The following is a 22,525-nucleotide window of genomic DNA, read 5'->3' as shown; positions in this document are numbered from 1 at the left end:
GCCTCCGTCTTTGTCAGAAAGACCACAGTTTACCTGTCAGATCTGTTTTACTCTAAGAGAAAACCACGCTGTTTTACCACTGCAGACATTAAAATCTAACACGCTTGTTGCCTAGGTAAGGACAAACTTTTTAAAGGGCAAGTAAAATCCTAAAATGAATTGCTGTGTAGAGTGGGAAGCATGCGTGCTGGGCTGCAAGGAGCCCGAAAGAGTTCTTTTTGACTTGGCTCACAATTCTTAAAGTTAGCATCAAAACTGAAGACACTACTTTCATTTCTAAGCGCGAAGCCGAGCTTGGAAGTGTATTTTAAATCAATCTGTGCAGAGTGGATGTAATTTAGGCATTGGATTTGCCCCCTCCCCCAACACACTAGTTTAAGAAAATGTGGGGGAGGATCTCTAAAACAACTAAACAACAACATAACACCCTACACAAAACCAGCCAGAGACTGCACAACATCAGAAAGCAAGCCAGCGCTTTCCTGCACTTAATCACGCGACTGATAGCCAACAGTTATCATCGGGAAAGTTGACCAAGACAGGTTAAATAATTTAATAAGGAACTGCCTGTAATTATGTTATTTACAAGGTATGACAGAGGGTGGAGAGGACGAGAAGCTACCCCCAGAGCAATGGACGGGTTTGGGTGACCCCTGGAGCTCAGAGTTTGAATTATGGAGACGAGGGGGCTGTGAGGTGAAGATGGACTAGGGGAGAACAAGGTGACTTTTCACCCCGACACATTTAACTTTTAAATCCAAATAAACGTCTCGTGTTACTAGACCATCACACTAGAAAGGAGAAAAAAATGAACCAATCAAGTCCAACTCAATGGGCTTTGGAAAGGAGTTAGTTGCCTTTGTCACAGGGAAAAAAATCAATGAAATGATTGCAGGCAGAAAGAGAAACGTTTAAAAATATAGAAGAGGGAAGATCTTGAAAATTTTCTGTCCAACATTAATTACCATAATTAATTAAGACAGATTTTGATTCCAATCACAAGCCATTTCATAAGGCATATATGTCCTGTTCTATTGACAGCATAAACTATTTTACCAATCGCTTCATTTATTCCAATAAATATGGAATTCTCATTAGCATGTCAAGGAAACCAAATGAAAAACAAATACACCAGTTCCATTTGTCAGCCCCCTAGTCTCTGGACCCCAGGACAACTCCAGCTGAGCAGTGAAAACTAGTAGAGGCTTAAACTTTCTCACCTGTTTGGTCATGGAATCTATGAGTCGGACATACAAATCCTGCTCCGTTCTGACTCCTGCAAGAAACAGGGACAATTTCTCATCAGGATTTTAGCAAGGGCACACAGGGGCACAGGAAGTCAGTAACTCAGGACTGCTGCCGCCCGTGATGCAGCAAAACTTAGGCATGCCCTTTAAAAGGCAGGAAAGAGAACCCCAATCACTTCTCATTTAATTGTTTTTTCTTTTCTTAATAAGGAACCTTGAGGCTCTCAGCGTTTGCATTTGAAGGTGCTAGAAATTTGCGCGGCTGAGAGCAGGCCTGATTGCTGCACCGGTGGGCCCATGTGCTCATTTATTTTTAGAAAACAGAAAGCACGAAATGGAAACTAAGTGAGAGTCTGAACTCTTTCTAATGTCTCTCGAGGATTTTTTAAAAACTCGGGCACGGGAAGTAAGTTATGCCCGGTTTACAGAGCTTCCCCCATCTCAATGATTAACATTAATTTGCAAAATTGAAAAAAGTCACTTAAAAGTGACGTTCTGCTGGCGCCCATATCGATCCCCTTTTTACTTTCTACTTCAAGCCCGGCCGGTTAATCATGTGAAGTGCCATCGACTTATTGATCGTTTATGTTTTGTTTTCCTTCTATGCCATGAGAAGACTTCGTGTTTACATCCATGTCATTTTAATCTCAGAATCTTTACGTCCTTTAACATCTCGGGAAAGGAGAGCCAGCCCGGCGGGGCGGGAAGGCGGCAGCAGCAGCGGCCACTTACCGTTGCTGTAGAGCAACTGGAGTTTGTAGTGGATGCCGTTGTTGGTTTTCTCGTTGTTGGGCTCCTGAAAGTAACGATAAACAATTGCGTTTAGCGCGATCGGTGTCCGGTGCGGCCACCGCACTCGGTCCCCCTCCACGACCGAGGCCCCTTGGCCTCACACATGGCAGTATTCCTAGCTCGGAGCAGCCCGGTGATGTCACTTTCCTGCTGGAAGCCCAGCGTTCTCCTCGCCCGGAGTGTAAGTCCGGGGGCGCAGAGAAGTTGCCCAGCCCTCGGCGGGCCCGGGAGGCCGCACGTGGCGGCGGCGGCGGCGGCGGCGGCGGGGGCGCCTCGCGGAGCTGTCCCCGCCGCCGAGGGGGGCTCTCCGGGCCACCGCGCTTGGACACCGCCTGCCTCCCACTTCTAGAAAGATGGAGGGTGTGATTGTGTGTTTGCACTTACTTTCTCTTTCTCCACAAAGTCCACAAAAGCGGTCCTTTCAATCTCCACCGGCTGCCCCTGCCTGTCGTAGAGCGCCAGCACGAAGTGGAAGAAATTGGATTTCCGGAGGTTGGAAGGCGGCTGCTTCTCGAAGTGCGCCCGCGCCAGCCCCACGCCGCTGCGGGAGGAAAGAGACAGCGGCCCGGTGAGGAGCGCGGCGCCGGCCGGCTGCGGGGACCCGGTGGGGCCGGGGCGCGCGGGGGCGGCCGGTACGTACCTCTGGGCGGCCGTGTTGGCGTCCACCACCCCCGCCGTGTGCATCCACGAGCGCACCGGGTTCATGCCGCTGCCCAGCGGCTCCTCCTTCATGGTCGTCCCCCCGCGCGGAATATTCTCCTGAATCCCAAACATGAAAACTGGTGACGGCGGCCGCAGCTCCCGGCCGAAAGCGCTTCCGCGAGCAGCGGCGCTCGGGGCTCGGCGGCAGGCGGCTGCCCTGGCCGCGCTCGCCCTGCTCGGCGCCTGCGGTCCGGCCCGCCGCCGGCTTCAGCCCGTCCCGGGCAGGCGCGACATACACCAGCGGCTGGGCGCTCCGGACGGCCGGGGGCGCGGAGGCGGCTACACCGGCGGCGGCGGCGGCGGCGCTTCGGAGGAGCAGGACGCGGTGGCCGCGGCGGCGGTTGTTGTTGTTGTTGTTTGCAGGCGCGCTCAACGTGGTGTCATCCTAGCCAGGCGGCGTCCGCGGCTGCAGGACACTGCGGGATCGCCCGCTTCTGGCGCGGCCCGCCTGCTCCAAAGACAAATAAACGGGGCAGTGAGTGCCGCGGCGCAGTCCCGGGCGCAGGCGGGGCGCGGCGGGGCCTGGAGCGGCGCGCGCAGCGGACGGAGGCGCACAAAACTCAGCCCTCTCTCCCCGAGGAATGGACCCTTTCCCGGGAGCCAAAACTCGAAGCCCCCGGGAGCGGCGCTGTCAGAGGGTGACGTCGGGGGGCGGTGCCTGCGCCATATATGGGAGCGGCCGCCCCTCGCCGCGCCCCTCGCCGCCGCAGCCGCCGCCGCGCTCGCCGACTGACTGCCTGACGGCGCCGCGAGCCGGCCCGAGCCCTGCGAGCCCCGCGAGCCCCGCCGCCGCCGAGCGCCGCCGAGGGCCGCCGAGCGCCACCGAGCGCCGCTGCCGCCCCCAGCCACGCGCCGCGGCTCCTCGCGCCCACCCGCAGCCAAGGAAGTTACTACTCGCCCAAATAAATCTTGAAATGAAACAAACAAGCAGTGCACAATTGCAGCTTGGCCCCTTAATACCTCCTCCTGAAATCAGCCACACAGTCAAAACACGGTGGGGAGGAGGGGGTAAAATGCCGGGGCGCCCCCCGTTGCCCGAATGCTCGCAATAAATGCAAGGGGCCGCAGATCGCCCTGGGACGGCCCAAAGGGAAAAGTGGGCAGAGGCAGGCAAGCCGCAGGAAGGGAGCTGGAGGGGCAAGCAACGAACTGGGGGCTGGGGACCGAGGCGGGGGGAGGCTGGTTTCCAAGCAGACCTAAGGCTGCTTGGGGGCCGGTCTGCCCCCGTCTGGGCCTCACCGGGCGCCCATGTTTTCTGCCCCGGCGGAGGCCACCGAGTGTCAGGCAGAGGACCCACGTCGGAGGCGGGCTCCACTAGATGCTCTTTCACGGTGGCCACGGGAGACCCCGTCCCCCGGCCTGTCCTTAGGCGCGGCGAGTGACAAAGAAGTCTTCGGGCTCTCTAGGCGGACAGGAAGCGCGCCCGGCCTCTACGGCGACCCGGAGCCGTGTGTCGGGCTGCGCGCCTTGCGCGGTGGCCAGACCTCCCCGGCGCCAGCCACTCTAAAAGCCGAGCGGACGCTGCCGGCGCCCGAGTCGTGTCCTCGGTGCCGCCGGGCCCGGGTGAGCGCGCAGCGCGCGGCTTCCAGACCTGGTTTCGAGGAATCGGGAGGACAGCGGGGCGCGGGCAGCGCGAGGGCCCGGCGGCCGGGCTCCTGCAGCCCAGACTCGGCGCCGAGGCGCACTGCCCGCTCAAAGGACGTCTGTGCGACAGGGGGCGGAGACCCAGGGGACGACCGGGAGCTGTCCGGCACTTCCCTGCCGAGAGAAATCAGGCCCTTTGATTAAAACAAACAAATGAAAAACAAAAAAACAGGTTTCAGGGTGCAAGTGTGTCGCAGGACAGCCTCTTTCCACCCAGTCTGGGGTAGCACTCTTTTTTTTTCATGAATTGGCAGTGTGCGTACGTTAATATTTTAATTAATCGGGAAAATCGAAGTCCGATTTACGTTATCTGGGGACCCCCAAGCCTCTTGGAAGGGGTGAGGAAAAAGCAGTGCTGGAAAGCAATCTATTTTGCTGGTGTTGGGGGTTAATGACTATTGCCAAAGATAAGTGAATTATCACAGCTGTTGCGCCAGTCCCATCTCAAAATCCATTCCGGTGCCGGCCGTCTAATTAAATACGTAAGTATAATAAAATCATATTTTATGACTATTTGAGGGTAATGAGATTAGTCTTTAGAAGCGATCGCCACATATTAAAGATGCCACTGTCTATAGAATGTTAATAACCTTAAATCAAAGTGTATGGAAACTATTCACGATAAATTAAAAGAAAATTTCTATGTTCCTAATAAGCCCAGCACTTTCCACCTACAGCTGACCGAGCGTAAGAGGGGACACTTTCTTCGTGGAGGGACAACGCAAAATAAAGTTGGCCAACGGTGAAGGGTGGGGTTGAGATATCGCTTTGTCTCTGCATATTTAGCTGCTTCGGGGGGCTCACGCAGGGCGAGCGGCCAGGCAAGCGTTATTGTCAGATTATGCAAAGTGCCTTTTCGGAAAAGATGAAGTTGGAAAGAGGAAACAATGCTTCCTTTGTAGCACACTTCCTAAAATGCCCAGCCCACGCTGGAGGTGCCCCCTTCCTTGCTCTAACGAAAATATCATGCTTAAAATCATTTACAGTATCTTTAATTCAGATTACACGCGCCAAGGCGATTTAAATCTGATTACCAAATTAGAAGGTTTAAAAACAAATCCTTCTAAATCTGATACTGTTGACTAAAGAGGGAAGGAAAGTTCTGTAAGCCCATCACATAAGGTAACGATCCCGCCCCAGAAAGAAAAGGGGTTTTAAACCTTTTTGACAACAAATGCAGCTGCCCCACTATTTTGGACGATATTAAGCGAAAATGAATGCAAATCTGTGTTCAGCAGCCATCTGGCCCGAAATGGGGGAATCAGCTGCTCTCACAACAGGCTCGGAGGCTGAATCCATTTCAGCTCATTTTCTAGATCATCTGGTCCCGCACCCAAAGCGTGGAAAATACGGTCTTTATCATTCACCAACTTTATCTTTTTTGTCACTCCACTCCTGGCTCCGAGCTGCGGGCACAAGGAATCGTGGCCGGGCAGGGTCGCCACACGGGCCTGCTGCGGAGCGGCCTGGGAGGGCAGCCCCCGCAGCCCCCACCTCACCCCACCCCAGATTTTAGCCTTGACGGGGCGGGAGCAGCAGCAGCGAGGAACGAGGGGCCGAGCACCCAGGCCGGGGAGGGGAAGAGGGGGCTGTAGGTCAATGCCTGGGCGTGCTCAGAGATGCTGGGGGCGCGTCCCAGCGCCGCCGCCTCCTGCGGGAGTCCTGCCCCCGCCCCACTCCCATTCTGGGGAGCTAGGGGTGCCCAGGACCCAGACTGGGGAAGCCGAGATGGGGACAGGCTGACACTTGGGAAGTTGCGCAGGCCAGCTGCGACCGCCGGTCCAGCCTCCGCGCACAGAGCGCTCCCAGGGGCCAGACAGACGCCCAGGGGGCCGGGCCGGGCGGGGCCTGACCTTCGCTGGAAACCCCGCGGGCCGCGACGGCGGCGACGACCGCTCAGGGCCCCGCGCTCAACGCGATTTGCACGGGTGGCCCTCGCGCCGCCGCCGCCGCCGCCGCCGCCTCCTCCTCGGAGGGTGGGAAGTATTCCTTTTGTGCGGATTTACGGGGAGAGGCTTCAATGAGCCCCCTCACATTTGCATTTAAATAGCGGCATCAAGCGCTTCGCGTGCCACACACCAGTGGGCTCCCAGATGTCACGCTGGAGTCAGTCAGATGGCCAGTGCCCAGCTGTCCTCCCCACGTCGTGCCGGAGCAGGCAGTGACCTTAAAGAGACAGCGCCCGCAGCCCCTGGAGCCCCCCTAGGGGAGCGGCGTGCAGGGCGCAGGACCACGGCCGCGCTTGGCCGCTGACCCGCGGCACCATCCGAGGTTGGGCCAGGAGGCACAGGCGCACAGCGCCCGCACCCAGGCCTGGCCCAGCCTGGCCTCCCTGCCGGCCGCTCAGTGCCCCGGCCACCGCGCGCGTCCAGCCCTCCGCCCGCGCCCACTACCCACCCGCGGGAAGGGTGGGGAGAGCTGTTCCGCGCGCTCCAGGCGTGAACTTTCCCCAGCAACTCCCCAGTCCCGGGTCCTCCACTGCTGCGTGGTGCAAGGCCTGGAGAGTGGGAGCCGGGCTGGTGCCGGCCTCCGAGCCATCCAGAAACTTCGGCCAAGTTGGGGTCCCAGGGCGTAAGGCCAGCCGCAGAGTCAGCGCTGGCCCAACGGCCAGGGCACTCTGTGAATGCCCCTTCTTGCTCGCGGCCGAGCCCGGGGAGCCAGCCGCCCTCTCTACCAGCCTTCCAAAGAGTAATAAACTGCATTCATTTCCGGCGTTGAGAAGCCCGAGCCGGGGGTTCCTGGAAGCCGATCACCATGAGGGATCCGGGGCGCGCGGGCGCGGCCAGGGGCGGCTCCCTCGAAGGCCCAGTGTCCTGAGGCCCAGGCTGCGCGGCCATGCCACTCTGAGTCCTCGGGAAGGGGTGGAAGCCTGCGCGCCGAAGGCCGGCGGTCCGCGTTCCCGCCGCCAGTGCTGAGTTGCAGGCGCGGCCCGCCCCCACGTCCTCCGCGCCCGGGGGTCACGCTCAGACCGCGCTGGTGACCTGGCCTCCAGCCCCGCTCCGGCCCGAGGTCCAGGTCTGGCGCCGCATGCAAGCAGAGCCCGGGAAGAGAACCCCAAAGAAGAGACCAGACTGACCTTGGGCCCCGGCGAGGAAGAGGCCGTAGGGGCTGGGAGAGCCAGAGAATAGGGTAATCCCGGGAGGGCACACCCAGAAAGTACAGCAAACTGCCGGATGGGGTGGAACAGCAATGCGCTCGCAAAGCCTGCTCACCGCGGGTCAGTGCTGTGGTCCCTGAGTGCGCCCGGGCTTTGCCTTGCGCCGCCGGTACACGCTCGCCTGTGGGCCTGGGGACACCAAGAAAGGCAGGGCTCCGCACTCAGGCTGCCCCAAACTGTTAAACTATGCACAAAGGGAGCCAGGCCAGAGTCTACTGAGTTTTCCAGGCCCAGAGAAGACTCCTTCGCCCTCTGTGTACAGAGACGGAAGCCGCGGGGCCCTCAGGAGGCGTGTGGCGGCTGAACCCAAGCCAGGACTCGCGTCCCGCCTGCCCTCAGAGGCAAGTAACTGGGCATCTCGCCCCGGACACACGAGGCGCTCCTATGGGCTCCTCTCCCCTGCGCTGGAAGGTGGGGGGCCTGGCTGGATTCACAGCGAAGAAGCGAACACTGAAGGGTCTCAGACTCCTTTCTCAGCACCTTCCCCCCACCCCAACGCCGGTCATTCCTTAAGGCTAAGGTTCCTGAAGCCCGACTCCCCGAGTGCCGAAAAAGGCTCAGTTCTCCAAGTGAAAACGTGCAGGCGCCTCCTGCCGAGGCGGCCAAGTTTGACAAACAGCGCCTCCTGGGGTGAGGAGAGCAGAGTGCCGCAGCGCAGCCGAGAGCCGAGCCGCCGAGGCTCCCACCTACCCCCGGGCAGGTGGCGGCCGTGGCTCCCCGCCCGGCTTCAACAGCTGGGCCGCGGCTCCTGCGCGTCGGGCGCACCTAGGCCTCGCTGACCTCGTGACCCCAGGGGCGCGCGGAAACGTCCACCGGCCGCCTGGTCCTAATTGTCGCTCACGTGTGTCTGCGAGAGTCAGGCCCAGCCGGGCACTGGGAACAAGGCCCAGGCGGCGAGCACCGCGCCCACACCCTTGCTGGAGAGAAACGCCCGCTCCAAGTGCCGGGCCCCGCGGGGGGCAGCGGGCGCCACCCGGAACTCGCTCGATCGTCTCCCTGGAAAACCTAGCTCCACGCGGGGCCGAAAATGCCGGGCGCACCTCGGCGTGCAGCCAGCGAAAGTAGAAAGGAAGTGGTTGATTATTGTCTCCTTGTCCTAACTTTTCTCTGGTCCTTTCAGTCACTTTGGCTAACCCCACGTCCTGAGTCAGCCCTGGGGGCTCCTCAGCCAGAGCGAGACTCCAGAATCAAACACTTGCTTTCTCCGAGCCGGGCTTCTCCCAACGCACCTTGCAACCTTAAAGGCTGCCTCTCCGCCAAAAGCTGGGAAGGCTACCCGAGCTGGGAAAGAAGGCTGATGCGTGGCGGGGTCCCTCGGATACGAAAACGCACAGTGGTTTAACGAGCTGCGTTCAGCGGCGCCCCAAGGCAATCCGGCAGGATGAGCCAGAGCCGGCGCCCGGGACGCGGATTCCGCGCCCGCCCGCCCCCGCCGGTTTACAGAGCAAACTTTCCCCGGAGTTGTTTCTACATGGAACGGCGCACGGAGTGCGCCAATCAACACCTAAACACACCCAAACTGTAGAAACACGGATCGATCAGATAATTTCAAATATTATAATTGGCTTTAATTAAACACACTGCGTTCTAATTAACTCTGAAATTTTAGCATGCTTTGGGACACTGGTGTCTGATTTGATATTGTCAGTCCAGATGTCCTAATAAAATTCAATCCTCCACTCAAGACTTCAATATTCACTAAGAACAAAATGCAAATTAAATGTAAAACCTAAAGTATCGCCAAAGGTATAATCAAGAAAGGTGTCTCAAAACTTCTCACTTTTTATTACGCAGTAGTTTAAAAATGCAGATTACATCCTAACAAGACCTCTCCAGCACACCATAAATCTTAACTCTTTCCTGGACGGAGATGGAGTGCCCTGTCACTGGCTTAAAGGTAAAGGAGGGGGACAGCCAGACCCCACAATGGAACTGAACATCCTCATCCGGAAGCTAACGGAGCGCAAAAGTTTGCCAATGAAATTCTGGTTTTAAACATGGGTTTGCTAATACGGGCAAAGGAGTTGGGGTGGTAGAGAGCCAAGGGGCGGAGGCAAACGGGATGGCAAGGGATTGACATCCTTCTCTGCCGCGACTCTTGCCCACTCCTTGGTCACACCTTAACGCAGCTTGTACACATCCCTTCCCCCGCGCAAAAGTGGGGAGGTGGGTGGCAGAGGCCAGGCCTGGTCAGTCCGCTTGGGGAATTATCTCAGCTGCGGGGTCTGGGATGTCGAAGCTGGGAGGGAAGAGAGAGCACACTGCCCTTGGACAGAAATGTGTCAAGCCCTCCTCCCCTCCTGCTTGCACAAACCATTTCGCCCACATTCTCGAGACTTCTAAGGGATCCGAGCCGACGGACCGGGTCGGGAGGCGTGTGGCGGCAGGACTGCCCCTCCCGGGAAGCCCGGCGCAGGCTACGCAGGGGGTGAGCCTTTGGCGACACATTTGGCCGAGACTTGATTCTTTACCAATGGGAGGGTCTGATAAATTTACAGTAAAGAATGAGCCCCGTTAAAAGGATGCTATTCTCACATTAAACGTTTATGTTTTCCATACTAATGGAGTCACTTAAAGCTGTTAATTAATTTAACTTTTTAAAAAGGCCACACTGTGGAAATTTGCATTTTCTTTAGGATATTGAAATGAAGAGAAAACTCCTGGGCGGCGAGGCTGCCCAGGGCATAGCTGGGGGCCATGCAGAAATAAAAACAGATAAAGAAAAGAAGAAAGAAAGAAACCCGCTTCTCTTCTAGACTATTAATAAGCAATTTGTCCCGCTGAAATTTACATTGCAAAGCACAGTGCACCGGCAACCGTGGCGGCAGAGCGGGCTTGGGCTTGGGCGGTGCATCTCGCGCGGGGCGCGAGCGGCCTCTGGGCCGTCCCGGCCGCCCTCGGGAGTGATCGGTGGGCAGCTTTGAACTTGAGTCCTTGCTGACAAACGGCCGACCCTCACGCGTATCTGCACCCCGGTGCCATGCCTGGGCCGCGCTCCTGGAGAGCCAGAACTGGGGCTGCGCCGTCGCCACCAGGTCAGGGCCGAAGCCAGACTGGGGTCTCTCGAGGGGAACCCCTAGGCTCCCGGGACATCCCGGATTCACGGACCCCCATCTTCCCCCAAATACTGCCCAGGCCTTAAATTTACAATGCCAACAATAAGCTTAAAATTTTTGCCATTGAGCCGTGCGGCCCCGATCCAAGTCCACTGCTAGTGAGGAGCCTTGCGCTCCACGCCCGCCCCGCGCCCCCGCCCGCTCCCCCGCCCGCGCGCGGCCCGGCGGAGCGCGGCTCCCGAGCCTAGCGTGGGGCCAGGGCGCCATCTACGGGCGCCGCGCGGCTCCGGGCGCCGCCGCCTCCTCCCTCTCCCGTTCCAGAGCCCGCTCCTCCTCCCGCCGCCGCCGCCCGCGCTCGCCCTGCGTCCGCACCGCGACGCCTGCCACTTATCACAATTACCCGGCGCTCCCCGTGCCATTTTGCTTATGAAACATTGATTGTTAGATATTCGAACTTTTAAGCACTATATTAAAACTTTGAAATGAAGGCGCTCTTCTGCTTGCGATTTTTAGGCACCCGATTAAAAGACATGAAATGTAAAGATAATGCAATTTGATTTGTTAGTCTAACTCCGATTTGAGACTTGATGTCCCCAAAGACCAGGCAAGCTTTTCCCCTTTATTTTTATTAAAACATCAATCTACGCTGGAGCTGGGTGAACTCGGTTTCACCTGGAGAACATAAAATTCTCCATACCAGAGAAATAAGCACCTTTCATAAATCAGCGGTATTCCTGACACATCGATCAATTTTTGGTTGTTAATCCGAAAGGAGGAGTTTTAATTGCTTCCTGCGTTCTCTTCCAGGCACCTCGGCGTTTCGACCCCTCCCTCCTTCCCTCCAAGGGTCTCACTTTGTATTGGGGGGAGGGGCGGGTTTTGAAAAATCCGGGGTCCTTCCAGTAAATCCCAGAACCCCCAATCTCTGCCCGCGCCCGTGCGCGCCTCCTTCGCGCCGAGGGCCCCCAGCACGCGCTCACCTCCCCTCAGCCCAGCCAGGAAGGCCTCGAGGAGAGGCCACCCGGAGCCCGCGAGGCCGCCCAGGCAGTGCTCGCCGGCCGCCAAGACGCTGGCCAGGGCGCGGCGCAAAAGTTCACTGCGAGGCCAGTCCCGGAGTGCCGCCCACGGTCCCGGGCTCCCGGGTCCCCCAGCTCCGCCGCGCGCCTCCGCCGCAGCCCCGGCCCGCGCTCCCGCAAGGCAAGGGGAACGCACCCCGGCTCGGGGATCCCGCAATGCGCGCACGAGCCCCCTGCACCCACCGCCCGGCGGCCCGCGAAGCGCGAAGTTCAACTTTCCTGGCCCTTGGCCTCCGATGGGGACGGGCTGGGGCGAGGAGCCCCCGACGGGACCCCGAGCAGCCCCCACGCGCTTACCTCCGCCACTCATTCGACGGGCGTCGCGGGGCGCCCTGGCCGCGAGGTGTCGGCGGCGCAGGGCGGCGGGCCGGGAGGGCGTGCGGCGCGGCGCCTTCCCACGTTCCCACCTCCCGCCCTCCCGGGAGAGCCCACGGGCCCGGCCGCGAGCGCGCCAGTGCGCACGCGCCGCGCTGCCTTCCACCGCGGGAGGCGGCGGCGCGGCAGGGGCCGGGCGGGGGCGCGAGGAGGTGCCCGCAGGCGGCCCCGGGGCCGCAGCTGTGCCCCGCGCTCGCCGCCGGGGGCAGGGACCCCCGGGGCGCCCCCTGGCCGGACGCGGGAACCCTCCGTGGGGAGACCCTTTGGCCGGACCGGAGCCCCGCTCGTAACCTGCGTCTCTAACCTGCTTTGGCCAAAAGCGCGCCAGGGCCGGGACACCTGTCCTGAAGCGAGTCCCAGGCCCTGGGAGACCTAAAACCGTCGGTGTGGACGCGTGCACCCTTCCAAGTGGAGGATGGCGCGGGGTCCCTCGGGCCTTTCTGATAATATTGGAGAGGGGACAACTTCCTTGGAGGCTAGATGCTACTAAAAATCTGGTGAGAAGCATTCTTCTGCCTGGTGGTCACAATGAACTGGAGGAGGCAAGAGATATTCCACAAAGGGGGAGAGGGGCCAAGATTCTCCACCGTCAAAGAAAATGCCTGGCCCTCTCCAAGTGAGCTCTGAGCTCAGGGCATCTTCAGCTGACGTGCTTCTGCACCTCTTGGAGAATGAGGCCAGGCAGCCCTGACCATGCTACTTCTGCCTTTGGCATCACCTGGCAAATGACCTGACATGGCCCCTTTGCCATGGACATCTGGAGCTGCTCTGTAGGCAAGAAATGGGGTCAGGCGGGCGTGCTCGCATCCCAGACCCTTTGGCTGGCTCTGGGGTTGGAAGGAGCTGACCTGTAAGGAAAACTCCAGTCCTTCCCTCCCCTCCCACATGGCTGCTTGTTTCTATAATATGCCCCTTGGCCAAAAACCGGGACCTGTCTCCTACTAATTCTTATCTACCTGCTTCCTCAAAACAGAAGTGAAGTGCAATGCAGATACCTAAATAAACACAACTTTCACAGCGCCGAGGCTGTCTCCAAGCACCAGTGCGCTGGAATGTGACCCTCACCCTCCATCATTTATTGCTTTTTCTCGCTTGTTCCTTGCTCCTAGATTTGTTTTGTACTCTTTATTTCAACCTTTTATAGTGAAAGTTGAATGTGCTGAATCATGAAATCTTACTGGAAGGAAAAAGTTATTTTGGGCCATTTATTTAGTAAAAAGCACTCTAGAGAACGCAACCCAGAAACGTGCTTTATTGTGATAGCTTAATGTAAGAAAAGAACTAAATAACTAATATTTCCCCCTTGTCATCTTCACTTGGGAATCATTTTCAGTGTGAGCCAGCATGAAACCATTTAAGCAAATATGCAGTATTTTAAGATATAAAATTACCCATGTTTTTCGTTGCAGCTCATGTGTGTTAGATGTTATGTGCCAGGACCCAAGACAGATAGGCACACACACAGAAAAGTTGGAGGATATGTCCTGGTCACACTGCAACTCCAGCCCTAGTGCCAGACTCCAGAGCTCTGGTCTTCACAAGGTGCCACCACGTGTAGCTTCAGAGGCAAAGGGGGCTGGATTCCAGTATCTTGAACTCACTTTGCAAATGTGGAGCATTGAAATGGCCTTTGCTCAATCAGCATGGCCAGATGGGCTGTGGAATGACATGGAAGAGGCTGAGGGGATAAATCCCATCCTCCAATGATGGCTAGGAGATCCTTCATTGTCCAACTCTCCTCCACACTGTTTCACACCGAGTTCCCACGCCACTGCTCTACAGTCTTGCCTGTTCCCTGCACCCCCGAAGGCTGCCATCGCTGGGCTCCTGTCTCCAAATGTGCCCATGAGCCTCCGCTGCCCCGAAGTACCTGCTGCACCTCTCTCTTCCTGAGCTGCTGCTACAGAATGGAGCCTGGACCTCCCCTTGGTGGTCCCGCAGGGGAGATACAGATAGACAGTTCAGGAATGAGAGACAGATGAAGAGCATTTGGCCACGGAGGTAATGATTCTGGCGTCAGGGGCCTGGGAGAGGAATGGCGTTGGTTAGGTGGGTGCCTGGGGGTAAAGACCTGATCTGATGGGATGGTTGGAGGAAGCCCATCATTTTTATGGGCAAGAGAAACTCAGAGAGCTCAGCCATTGACAGGCCTCATTAACCCACAGCCTCGTTTTCACGTACAAGTAACAGCACAGAGGTCTCCTTAAGTAGAAACGATCAACTACTTTCTCTGCACCTGACTTACCTGTATACAGTCATTGCTGCCCCCTTCACTGCCCTCCCTTCTCCCTCAAATATTCTTTGGGCTGGGCGAGGCTGTGTGTGCGGTGGTGAGCAAGGCCCTGCCCACATGCAGCTGGAGGTTCAGTGTGACAATTAGACAAGTGAGAGTGTGACAGGAAACAGCTTGGTGATGTTTGCATCGGCATAGCCTTCCATAGATCTGACAGTTAAACCCAATTCTCCCAGGCACATAAAAATCAATGTCCATTTCATCTGTCCTGGTCCACGTATGTGTGTTTTGTCACTGGCCCCTGTACCTAGAAACGCAAATTCACAAACGTCAATATTCAAACCCGTTCCAATATTTACTTTAGTCTCTTCACCCATAACAAGCAATGTGCCTTATGGCCACTGCTAACCAGCCGGCATGGCAAGTGGGGGACAAGGCGGAGACTTAAATGTACCCAGATAGTACAAGCTAGTCCAAGGGTATGGGGGGTGCAGGGGCTCTGTCCCCAAAACTTTGCAGAGGTGAAACTCGGCCACCCAACCCAGAAGTCAGAACTTGATCCTGGCTGTTCTCGGAGCACCACTCGTTTCAGGGATTGTTTGTTTCATTTGCAGGTGTGACACGTGTCTTCACGCGGATTTCCCCCGAGAGAAACTCCTGAAGCCAGGGCCCACCTGTTCCATCATCTGGTTTATTAGTTCGTAGCATGGAGCTGGGGAGACATGGGGACTCAGTAAATCCTTCCTCAATTAATACTGATGTGATTCCATTGTAGAGCCTTCATATTGTGGAAAGATTCAAACGCACACGTATCTTGATAGAACGGGAAGATAGAAACTACTCTCAGAACATTGTCCACTCCTCTTCCTTTCTTACAGGGGAAAATACGTTAATTAAAAAGGCAGCTGCCTTGGTCAAAGATGCTGTGATGCTTTGGGACATCTTTGCCCTTGCCTCTCACTGGAGTGACCTGGGCGAGGGTGACAAAGAAGACAACCCACTGTCTGTATAGGACCACCAGGAAAAGGACCCCTTGTGGGCATTGGGGTGGGGGGAGTGAGGACCCTCAGGGCTGAGTCCTGCCTGGGCAGCGGTGAGCAGCTAGCTGCCCGCAGGACAGTAAGCCAGCCAGGGATGACAGGAACTGCTTTCCAGTGCACTTCCTTCTGGGATGTTGGTTTTGGGATGAGACCCGCTTCTCCAAATTGGGGAGATGCACCTTGGGCTCTTGGGGCAGACCTCCCCAGGAGACTGAAGTCAACTGTGGAGACTGTTTTCAAAGTGTAAAGGGAGGCAATACACCCCTTGCCAAGACATCTCTGCTCCCCCAGCTCCACTGCTGGGGTTTAAGGGAACATAACATGATTCTGTCTAATTGTGATTCATGGGGGAATTCCCAGGGTGGGAGGTGAAGTTTCCAATGAAAGGTGTGGGGACAGCAGAGCGGTCCCTCACTAACTGTCCCGACTCCCCCAGCTCTGGGGCCACTGGAGATGCAGCTGTGGGGTGAGGGGTCCCACTCAGGTGCTGGAATGTAGGAGGAAGAATGTGACAGCTGGCCTCCCAGGGACTGAGCAAATCTGAATCACAGACCAGTGGCAGGATCCCATCAAGCGGACAGAAAACGGTCCCCATTTGCCTTGTCATGGAACAAAGGAGTGGCAAGCAAGCGTGGGAACCCTTGAGAGTTAGCTTGGGGCTGGCGGAGCAGCTGGGCTGGCCTTGGTGGGGGCGGAGGATCAGGGTGGGGTGGTAATTAGGGGGACCATGAGAAGAGTCTCCTCTCAATAAAACTCAGGGTCCCCACTGCACGTGTTCTAGAACAGGGCCACAGCCAAGGAGCAGCATAAGAACAAGGAGACTCCTGAATGTGATCACAGCAGATGTAAACCTGCTAAAGAATATTTTCTCTGCGGACATTGAATCCATTTTGCTTGTTTACCAAGTGTATCTCCGCAATGTCTTTTCATACCATGAATTCTACTAAAAAGAAAATAAGCCATTAAAAAATGTAAATCACGTACTACTTGTATTTAATTTTTAAACTATCAGAAGAACTTTCTAACGAATTCTTTCCAGTCCTGTGTTCTCATCTCTGACAAGACTGACAGGCATGGGATACTATGGAAGTCAGTTCCTCACCGGGTTGGTAATGGCACAGCCCTGGTGTGGGGGCAGAAGTCTAGAGAGGTCCCGGAGGTTTCAGTGCTGTGGTAATCCAGGTACTGCTGGGAAGAGACTTTGCAGACGGAATTAAGATTCCTAAACAGCTGACTTTGGGAGATTATCCTGGACTCTCAGGGTGTAATCACATGAGCCCTTAAGAGCAGATGGGGAAGGAAGCAAGCCAGCGGGACGCAGCAGGAAGGGAGCCAGAGGAGAGACGGGGCAGAAGAGAGGCCAGAGAGAGTCAAAGCATGAACGAACTGGGTCTGCTATTGTTGGAAGGGCCACATGGAAAGCAGGAAGCGGGCGCAGGCAGCTTCTGAGCAAAGCTGACCCCAGCTGACAGCCAGCAAGGAAACAGGACTTCAGTCCTACAACCCCAGGAACTGAATTTAGCCCCAAATCAGAATTATCTTGGATGAGGACCCCAGGTTCCAGATGAGAACACAGCCAGGCTGACAGCTTCATTTATTTAGCCTTATGAGATCCCAGCAGAGGACCCAGTCGAGCCCACCCAGGCATCTGACCTGCAGAACTGTGAGACAGTAAGTGGGGTTGTCCAGATTTGTTGTGATTTGTTACAGCAACAACAATGAATACACCCACCTTTGAAGGTGGATGCTCCTCACACAGTGTATCAGTGGTTGCCATGGTAATGCTGCTAACAAACCTTCCCCAACTCAGCATCTTAAACAATAGCCATGCTCCTCACATGTCCCTGTAGGTCAGCTGGGGCAGCTCTGCTGATGTCAGCCCAGCTGGTTGGTTCTGGCCAGGTGTGGCTTCACCACATGGGGCAGGAGCAGTGGACTCTCCCAGCAACTCTGGGGATGGGCTGCCTTGTTCTCTGTGGGCTCCCTGTTCTCTGTGGCCACAGGCTAGTGTAGATCTGTTCTGAGGGGTGGAGGCCAGGTGGGCATCACCAGCGCCAGGGAAGAAGGCTAACCCAGCCTCCCAGCCACAGAGTGTGGGGAGATGCACATCGTCCCCACTGGGATGCCACAGGTGACGGGGAGGTGGTGACACAAACCATGGGAAGGAAGAAGCAAACCACAGACACAGGGCTGAATATAAGGTTGCACTTGGATTTTCTGCTGCATGGAGGATCAGCACCCCTAACCCCTGTGGTGCTCAAAGGTCAACTGTACTCTTCTCTATTGTTCCTGCTAAGTACAGCCCAAAACTTGGGATCTTACATGTAAAACAAATATGAAAAGACTGTAAAAGGTGCAAGGAGAAGAAAGACCATCTGGAGATCTTGAGACCCACGGAGCCACATAGTGGTGATTTTCTTCAATTTTTTTTTTTGCCTCATATATCTCAGACTTGGAGCTGAAGTTATTGGTGGTCCATAAATACCAATGGTGTGGACTTTTTAAGATGCTGATCCCTCTAACTAAAGGACTGGGAAAGGGGCAGCCTAGTAAGGCAGAGAACTTTTGGACAATCACTGCTCTATTCCAACCAAATACCATGGAAAGCTGTGCCCCATCTCACCCACACCAGCAAGGGCCAAGTGGGGAGCCTAAACTCTCACCCTCAAGAAGCTGTAAGAAGACACCTCAATGGAATGGTGTCAGAAGAGGTTCCCAGTAGGAACAGGGCCCATCCCAATGTGGAGGCCATGTGGAGAGCAGTATGAGGCACTTCTAACCCTCTGAGCTAGGAAGTATCAGTGGGGACTTCATGGGCAGCCAGAACTCCTACCTCCACCTGGAAGTAATGAGTGCCAGTGGCGGCTGAGAGGTAAACCTGGACATCCAGCCCCCACCTGGCAGTAATGAGGTGTGATACCTTCCTCTTCCGTTGCCAGAGCAGTATATGAGGAAGCCGACCAAAACAGAAAGTTTAAAAAAGATTCAGAGTCTTATGACATAACAACCAAATGTCCAGGTTTCAATCGAAAATCACTTGTCATACTAAGAACCAGGAATATCTCAAGCTGATTGAAAAGAGACAATCAATAGTTGCCAACACTGAGATGAGATGCTATAATTATCTGACAGAGATGTACAGTAGCCATCATAAGAGTGCTTCAATAAGCAATTACAAATATGCTCAAAACAAATGAAAAAATGGAAAGTATCAGAAAAGAAATCAAAGGTTTTAGAAAAGAAACTGAAGATACAAAGAACCAAATGAAACTTATTGAAATGAAAATTTGGTAACTGAAATTTAAACCTCAATTGATGGGCTCGATAGCATAACTGAGGAGCCAGATGAAAGACTCAGTAAGCTAAATCAAAGCAACAAAGGAAACAGATTTTAAGAAATAAACAGAGCCTCGGGAACATGTGGAATTATAACTAAAGGTCTAACGTTTGTGTTACTGGAGTCCCCAAGATGAAGAGAATGAGGACAGAGTTGGAAAAGCACTTGGCAAAAGACATAAACTTACAGATTCAACAAAATGAGTGAATCCCAAACAGGATAGACCCAAGGAAATACACACCAAGACACATGACCGTCAAACCTCTGAAAGCTCAAACAAAGAGAAGCACACTGAAAGCAGTGAGAGAAAGACACCTTACCCACAGGGGAAAAGTAAATTTTAATGACAATGGATTTCTCACCAGAAACTATACAAGCCAGAATGTAATGGCAAAAAAATTATCTTAAGTGTTGAAAGAAAAGAACTGTCAATCCAGAATCCTATATTCAGAAAAAAATATCCTTCAGGAATAAAAGGGAGATCAAGACATTCTCAGATGAAAGACACTAAAAAGAATGTCTTGCCTTATACCTACCCCCAAAAATGATTAAAGGAAGTTCTCTAAATGAGAAAGAAACAGTAAGAGAAGGAACTTTGGAACATACAAAGAGATAAACATAAAAACACAATAGTTCACTCAAAATGGAATTCTAAAAAGTGTTCAAGTCCCAAAAAACAAAAGTCCAAATCCAGACAGCTTCACAAGTGAATCCTACAAAACACTTAAAGAAGAGTTAACACCTATCCTTCTCAAACTGTCCCAAAAAATTGAAGAGGAAGGAATGCTTCTGAACTCATTCTACAAGGCCAGCATCACTCTGATACCAAAACCAAAGATACCACACAAAAAAAGAAAAAATTATAGGCCATTATCACTGATTAACATAGATGCAAAAAGCCTCAACAAAATAGAGGTAGCAAACTGAATTCAACTACACATTGAAAGGATCACATACCGTAATCAAGTAGGATTTGTCCCAGGATACAAAGAAGGTTCAATATCCAAAAAGCAATCAATGTGACACACCACGTTAACAAGTTGAAGAATGAAAATCATTAGTTATCTCAATGGATGCAGAAAAAGCTTTTGACACAGTTCAACATTCACTTAGGATAAAAAGTGGGCATAGAGGGAACATACCTCAACATAAAAAAGGCCATAGATGACAAACCTACAGCCAAAATCATACTCAACAGGAAAAGCTGAAAGCACTTCCTCAAAGTTCAAGAAAAAGACAAGTATGCCCACTCTTACCCCCTTTTTTTAAACACAGTATTGGAAATCCTAGCCATAGCAATCAGGTAAGGGAAAAAAAGAAATACAAATTTGAGGAAAGAAGCAAAACTGTCCCTGTTTGCAGATGACATGACAGTATATATTGAAAATCCTAAAGCCACTACCAAAAAATATATAGAATTAATAAATGAATTCAGCAAAGTTGCAGGATACAAAATTAAGACACAGAAATCTGTTGCATTTTCACACGCTAATAACAAACCATCAGAAAGAGAAATTAAGAAACAATCCCATTTACACTTGCATCAAAAAGAATAAAATACCTAGGAATAAATCTAACTAAAGAGGTAAAAGACTCTGAAAACTATAAGACATTGATGAAAAAAAGATGAAGATGACACAAACAAATGGGAAGATATACCATGCCCATGGACTGGAAGAATTAATGTTGTTAAAATGACCATGCTACCAAAGGCAATCTACAAATTCAATGCAATCTCTATCAAAATGGCATTTTTCACAGAAGTAGAACAAATAATTCTAAAATTTATGTGAAAACATAATAGACCCTGTATAGTCAAAGCAATCTTGAGAAAAAAGAACAAAGCTGGAGGTCTCATACTACCTTCCTGATTTCAAACTATATTGCAAAACTACAGTAGTCAAAACAGTATGACTGACACAAATACACATAGACCAATGATACAGAATAGAGAGCCCAGAAATAAACCCACACAATTATGGTCAAGTAACCTAAGACAAAGGGGGCAAGAATACACAATGGAGAAAAGACAGCATCTTCAATAAATGGTGTTGGAAAACCTGGACAGCTACATACAAAAGACTCAAACTGGACTGTATTCTTATATCATATACAAAAATAAATTCAAAATAGATTAAAGACTTAAATGTAAGACCCGAAACCATAAAAATCCTAGAAGAAAACACAGACAGTATGCTCTTTGACATGGGTCTTAGCAATACTTTTTGGGATCTTTCTCTTCAGGCAAGGGAAACAAATGCAAAAATAAACAAATGGAACTAAAGTAAAAAGCTCTTTCACAGTGAAGGAAACAACAAAACAAAATGGCAGCCTACTGAATGACAGAAATATTTGCAAATGATATATGCAATAAGGGGTTAATATCCAAAATTACAAAGAACTCATACAATTAAACATCAAAAAACACAACCTGACTAAAACATGGGCAAAGTATCTGAATAGACATTTTCCCAAAGACATAGAGACGGCCAATCAACACATGAAAAGATATTCAACATCACTAATTATCAAAGAAATGTGAATCAAAACCACCTTGAGATACCACCTCCCACCTGTCAGAATGGCTGTTGTTAAAAAGAAAGCAAATGGCAAGTTTTGGTGAGGATGTGGAGAAAAGGGAACCCTTCTGCATTGTTGGTGGGGATGTAAACTGGTGCAACCATTATGGAAAGCAGTATGGGGATTCCTCAAAAAAACAAAAATAGGACTACCATATGATCCACAATTTCACTTCTGGATATTTATCAGAAGAAAATGAAAACATTACTTTGAAAAGATATGTGCACCCCAGTGTTCACTGCAGCATTATTTATTACAGCCAAGATATGGAAGTAACATAAGTGTCCACTGAAAGACAAATGGACAAAGAAGATGGATATATACACAATGGAATATTAGGAATATTGCTCATTCATAAAAAAGTGAAATCTTGCCATTTGTAACAATATGGATGGATCTAGAGGATATTGTCCTAAGTGAAATAAGTCAGACAGAGAAAGACAAATACCATATGATCTCATTTACACATGGAATCTAAAAAACAAAAGGAAAGCAGAATCGTAGATAGAGAACAAACAGGCGACTGCCAGAGGGGAGGGAAGTGGGGAGCGCAAAACAGGTGAAAGGTGTTAAAAGGTGCAAACTTCCAGCAATAAAATAAATAAGCCACAGGGATATAATAAACAGCATAAGTAAATATAGTCAATAATATTTTAGTAAATTTGTATGAGGACAGAAGGTTACTAGACTTATTGTGGTCATCATTTCATAATGTATGCAAGTGTCAAATCACTATGTAGTAAATCTAAAACTAACATAATATTGTACATCAACTGTATTTCAATAAAATATAAAAAATTAAAATTAACTAACCTATTAATTAAAAGTGTTTAAGTAACCCATAGGAAGATAGAAAAAATAAAAAGCAGAGGGAATAAACTGAAAACAAAATTAAAATGGCAAACTTAAGCCCTGCTATATCAAAAATGACATTAAATGTAAATGGTCTAAGTACACCAGTAAAAAGGCAGAGATTGGCACGTTAAAAAACATGACTCAACAATATGCTGTCTACAGGAAACTCACTTCAAATACAATGATACAGGTAGGTTGAAAGTAGAAGGATGGGAAAAAGATGGATTGTGTGAAAATTAATCAAAAAGAAAGCAGGACTGCCTATATTAATATCAGATAAAGTATATTTCAGAGCAAAGAAAATCACCAGAGATAGACAGGGACATTATATAGCGATAAAAGAAGACACAGCAACTGATGAAAGAAGACACAGTAATGATGGATGTGTCTGCACCAAAGAAACATCTGCATAACATGTAAAGCAAAGACTG

At 52.2% G+C, this 22,525-nt stretch overlaps 1 protein-coding gene across 14 annotated transcripts in view; it reads right to left on the bottom strand.

The window, feature by feature from the left end:
- The window catches only part of EBF3 (EBF transcription factor 3), a 117,045-nt gene extending 113,671 nt beyond the window's left edge, over positions 1-3,374 (bottom strand). For 2 of the 14 annotated variants that reach the window (XM_074373373.1, XM_074373377.1), the window contains exons 1-4: positions 2,680-3,366; positions 2,424-2,580; positions 1,980-2,043; positions 1,221-1,276 (exon numbers count right to left, since the gene is read on the bottom strand). In XM_074373373.1, the coding sequence (XP_074229474.1) occupies positions 1,221-1,276; positions 1,980-2,043; positions 2,424-2,580; positions 2,680-2,813 (411 nt within the window). In that variant the 5' untranslated portion in view covers positions 2,814-3,366. Of the gene's footprint in view, positions 1-1,220; positions 1,277-1,979; positions 2,044-2,423; positions 2,581-2,679 lie in introns of all 14 variants that reach the window. The other 12 variants (XM_074373375.1, XM_074373379.1, XM_074373378.1 and 9 more) reach the window with 9 other exon arrangements.
- Between the last annotated feature and the right edge of the window lie 19,151 nt (positions 3,375-22,525).

This window comes from Camelus bactrianus, chromosome 11, assembly GCF_048773025.1.
Source record: "Camelus bactrianus isolate YW-2024 breed Bactrian camel chromosome 11, ASM4877302v1, whole genome shotgun sequence".
Taxonomy (NCBI): domain Eukaryota; kingdom Metazoa; phylum Chordata; class Mammalia; order Artiodactyla; family Camelidae; genus Camelus; species Camelus bactrianus.
This window is presented reverse-complemented; position numbering and strand designations above follow the sequence as displayed.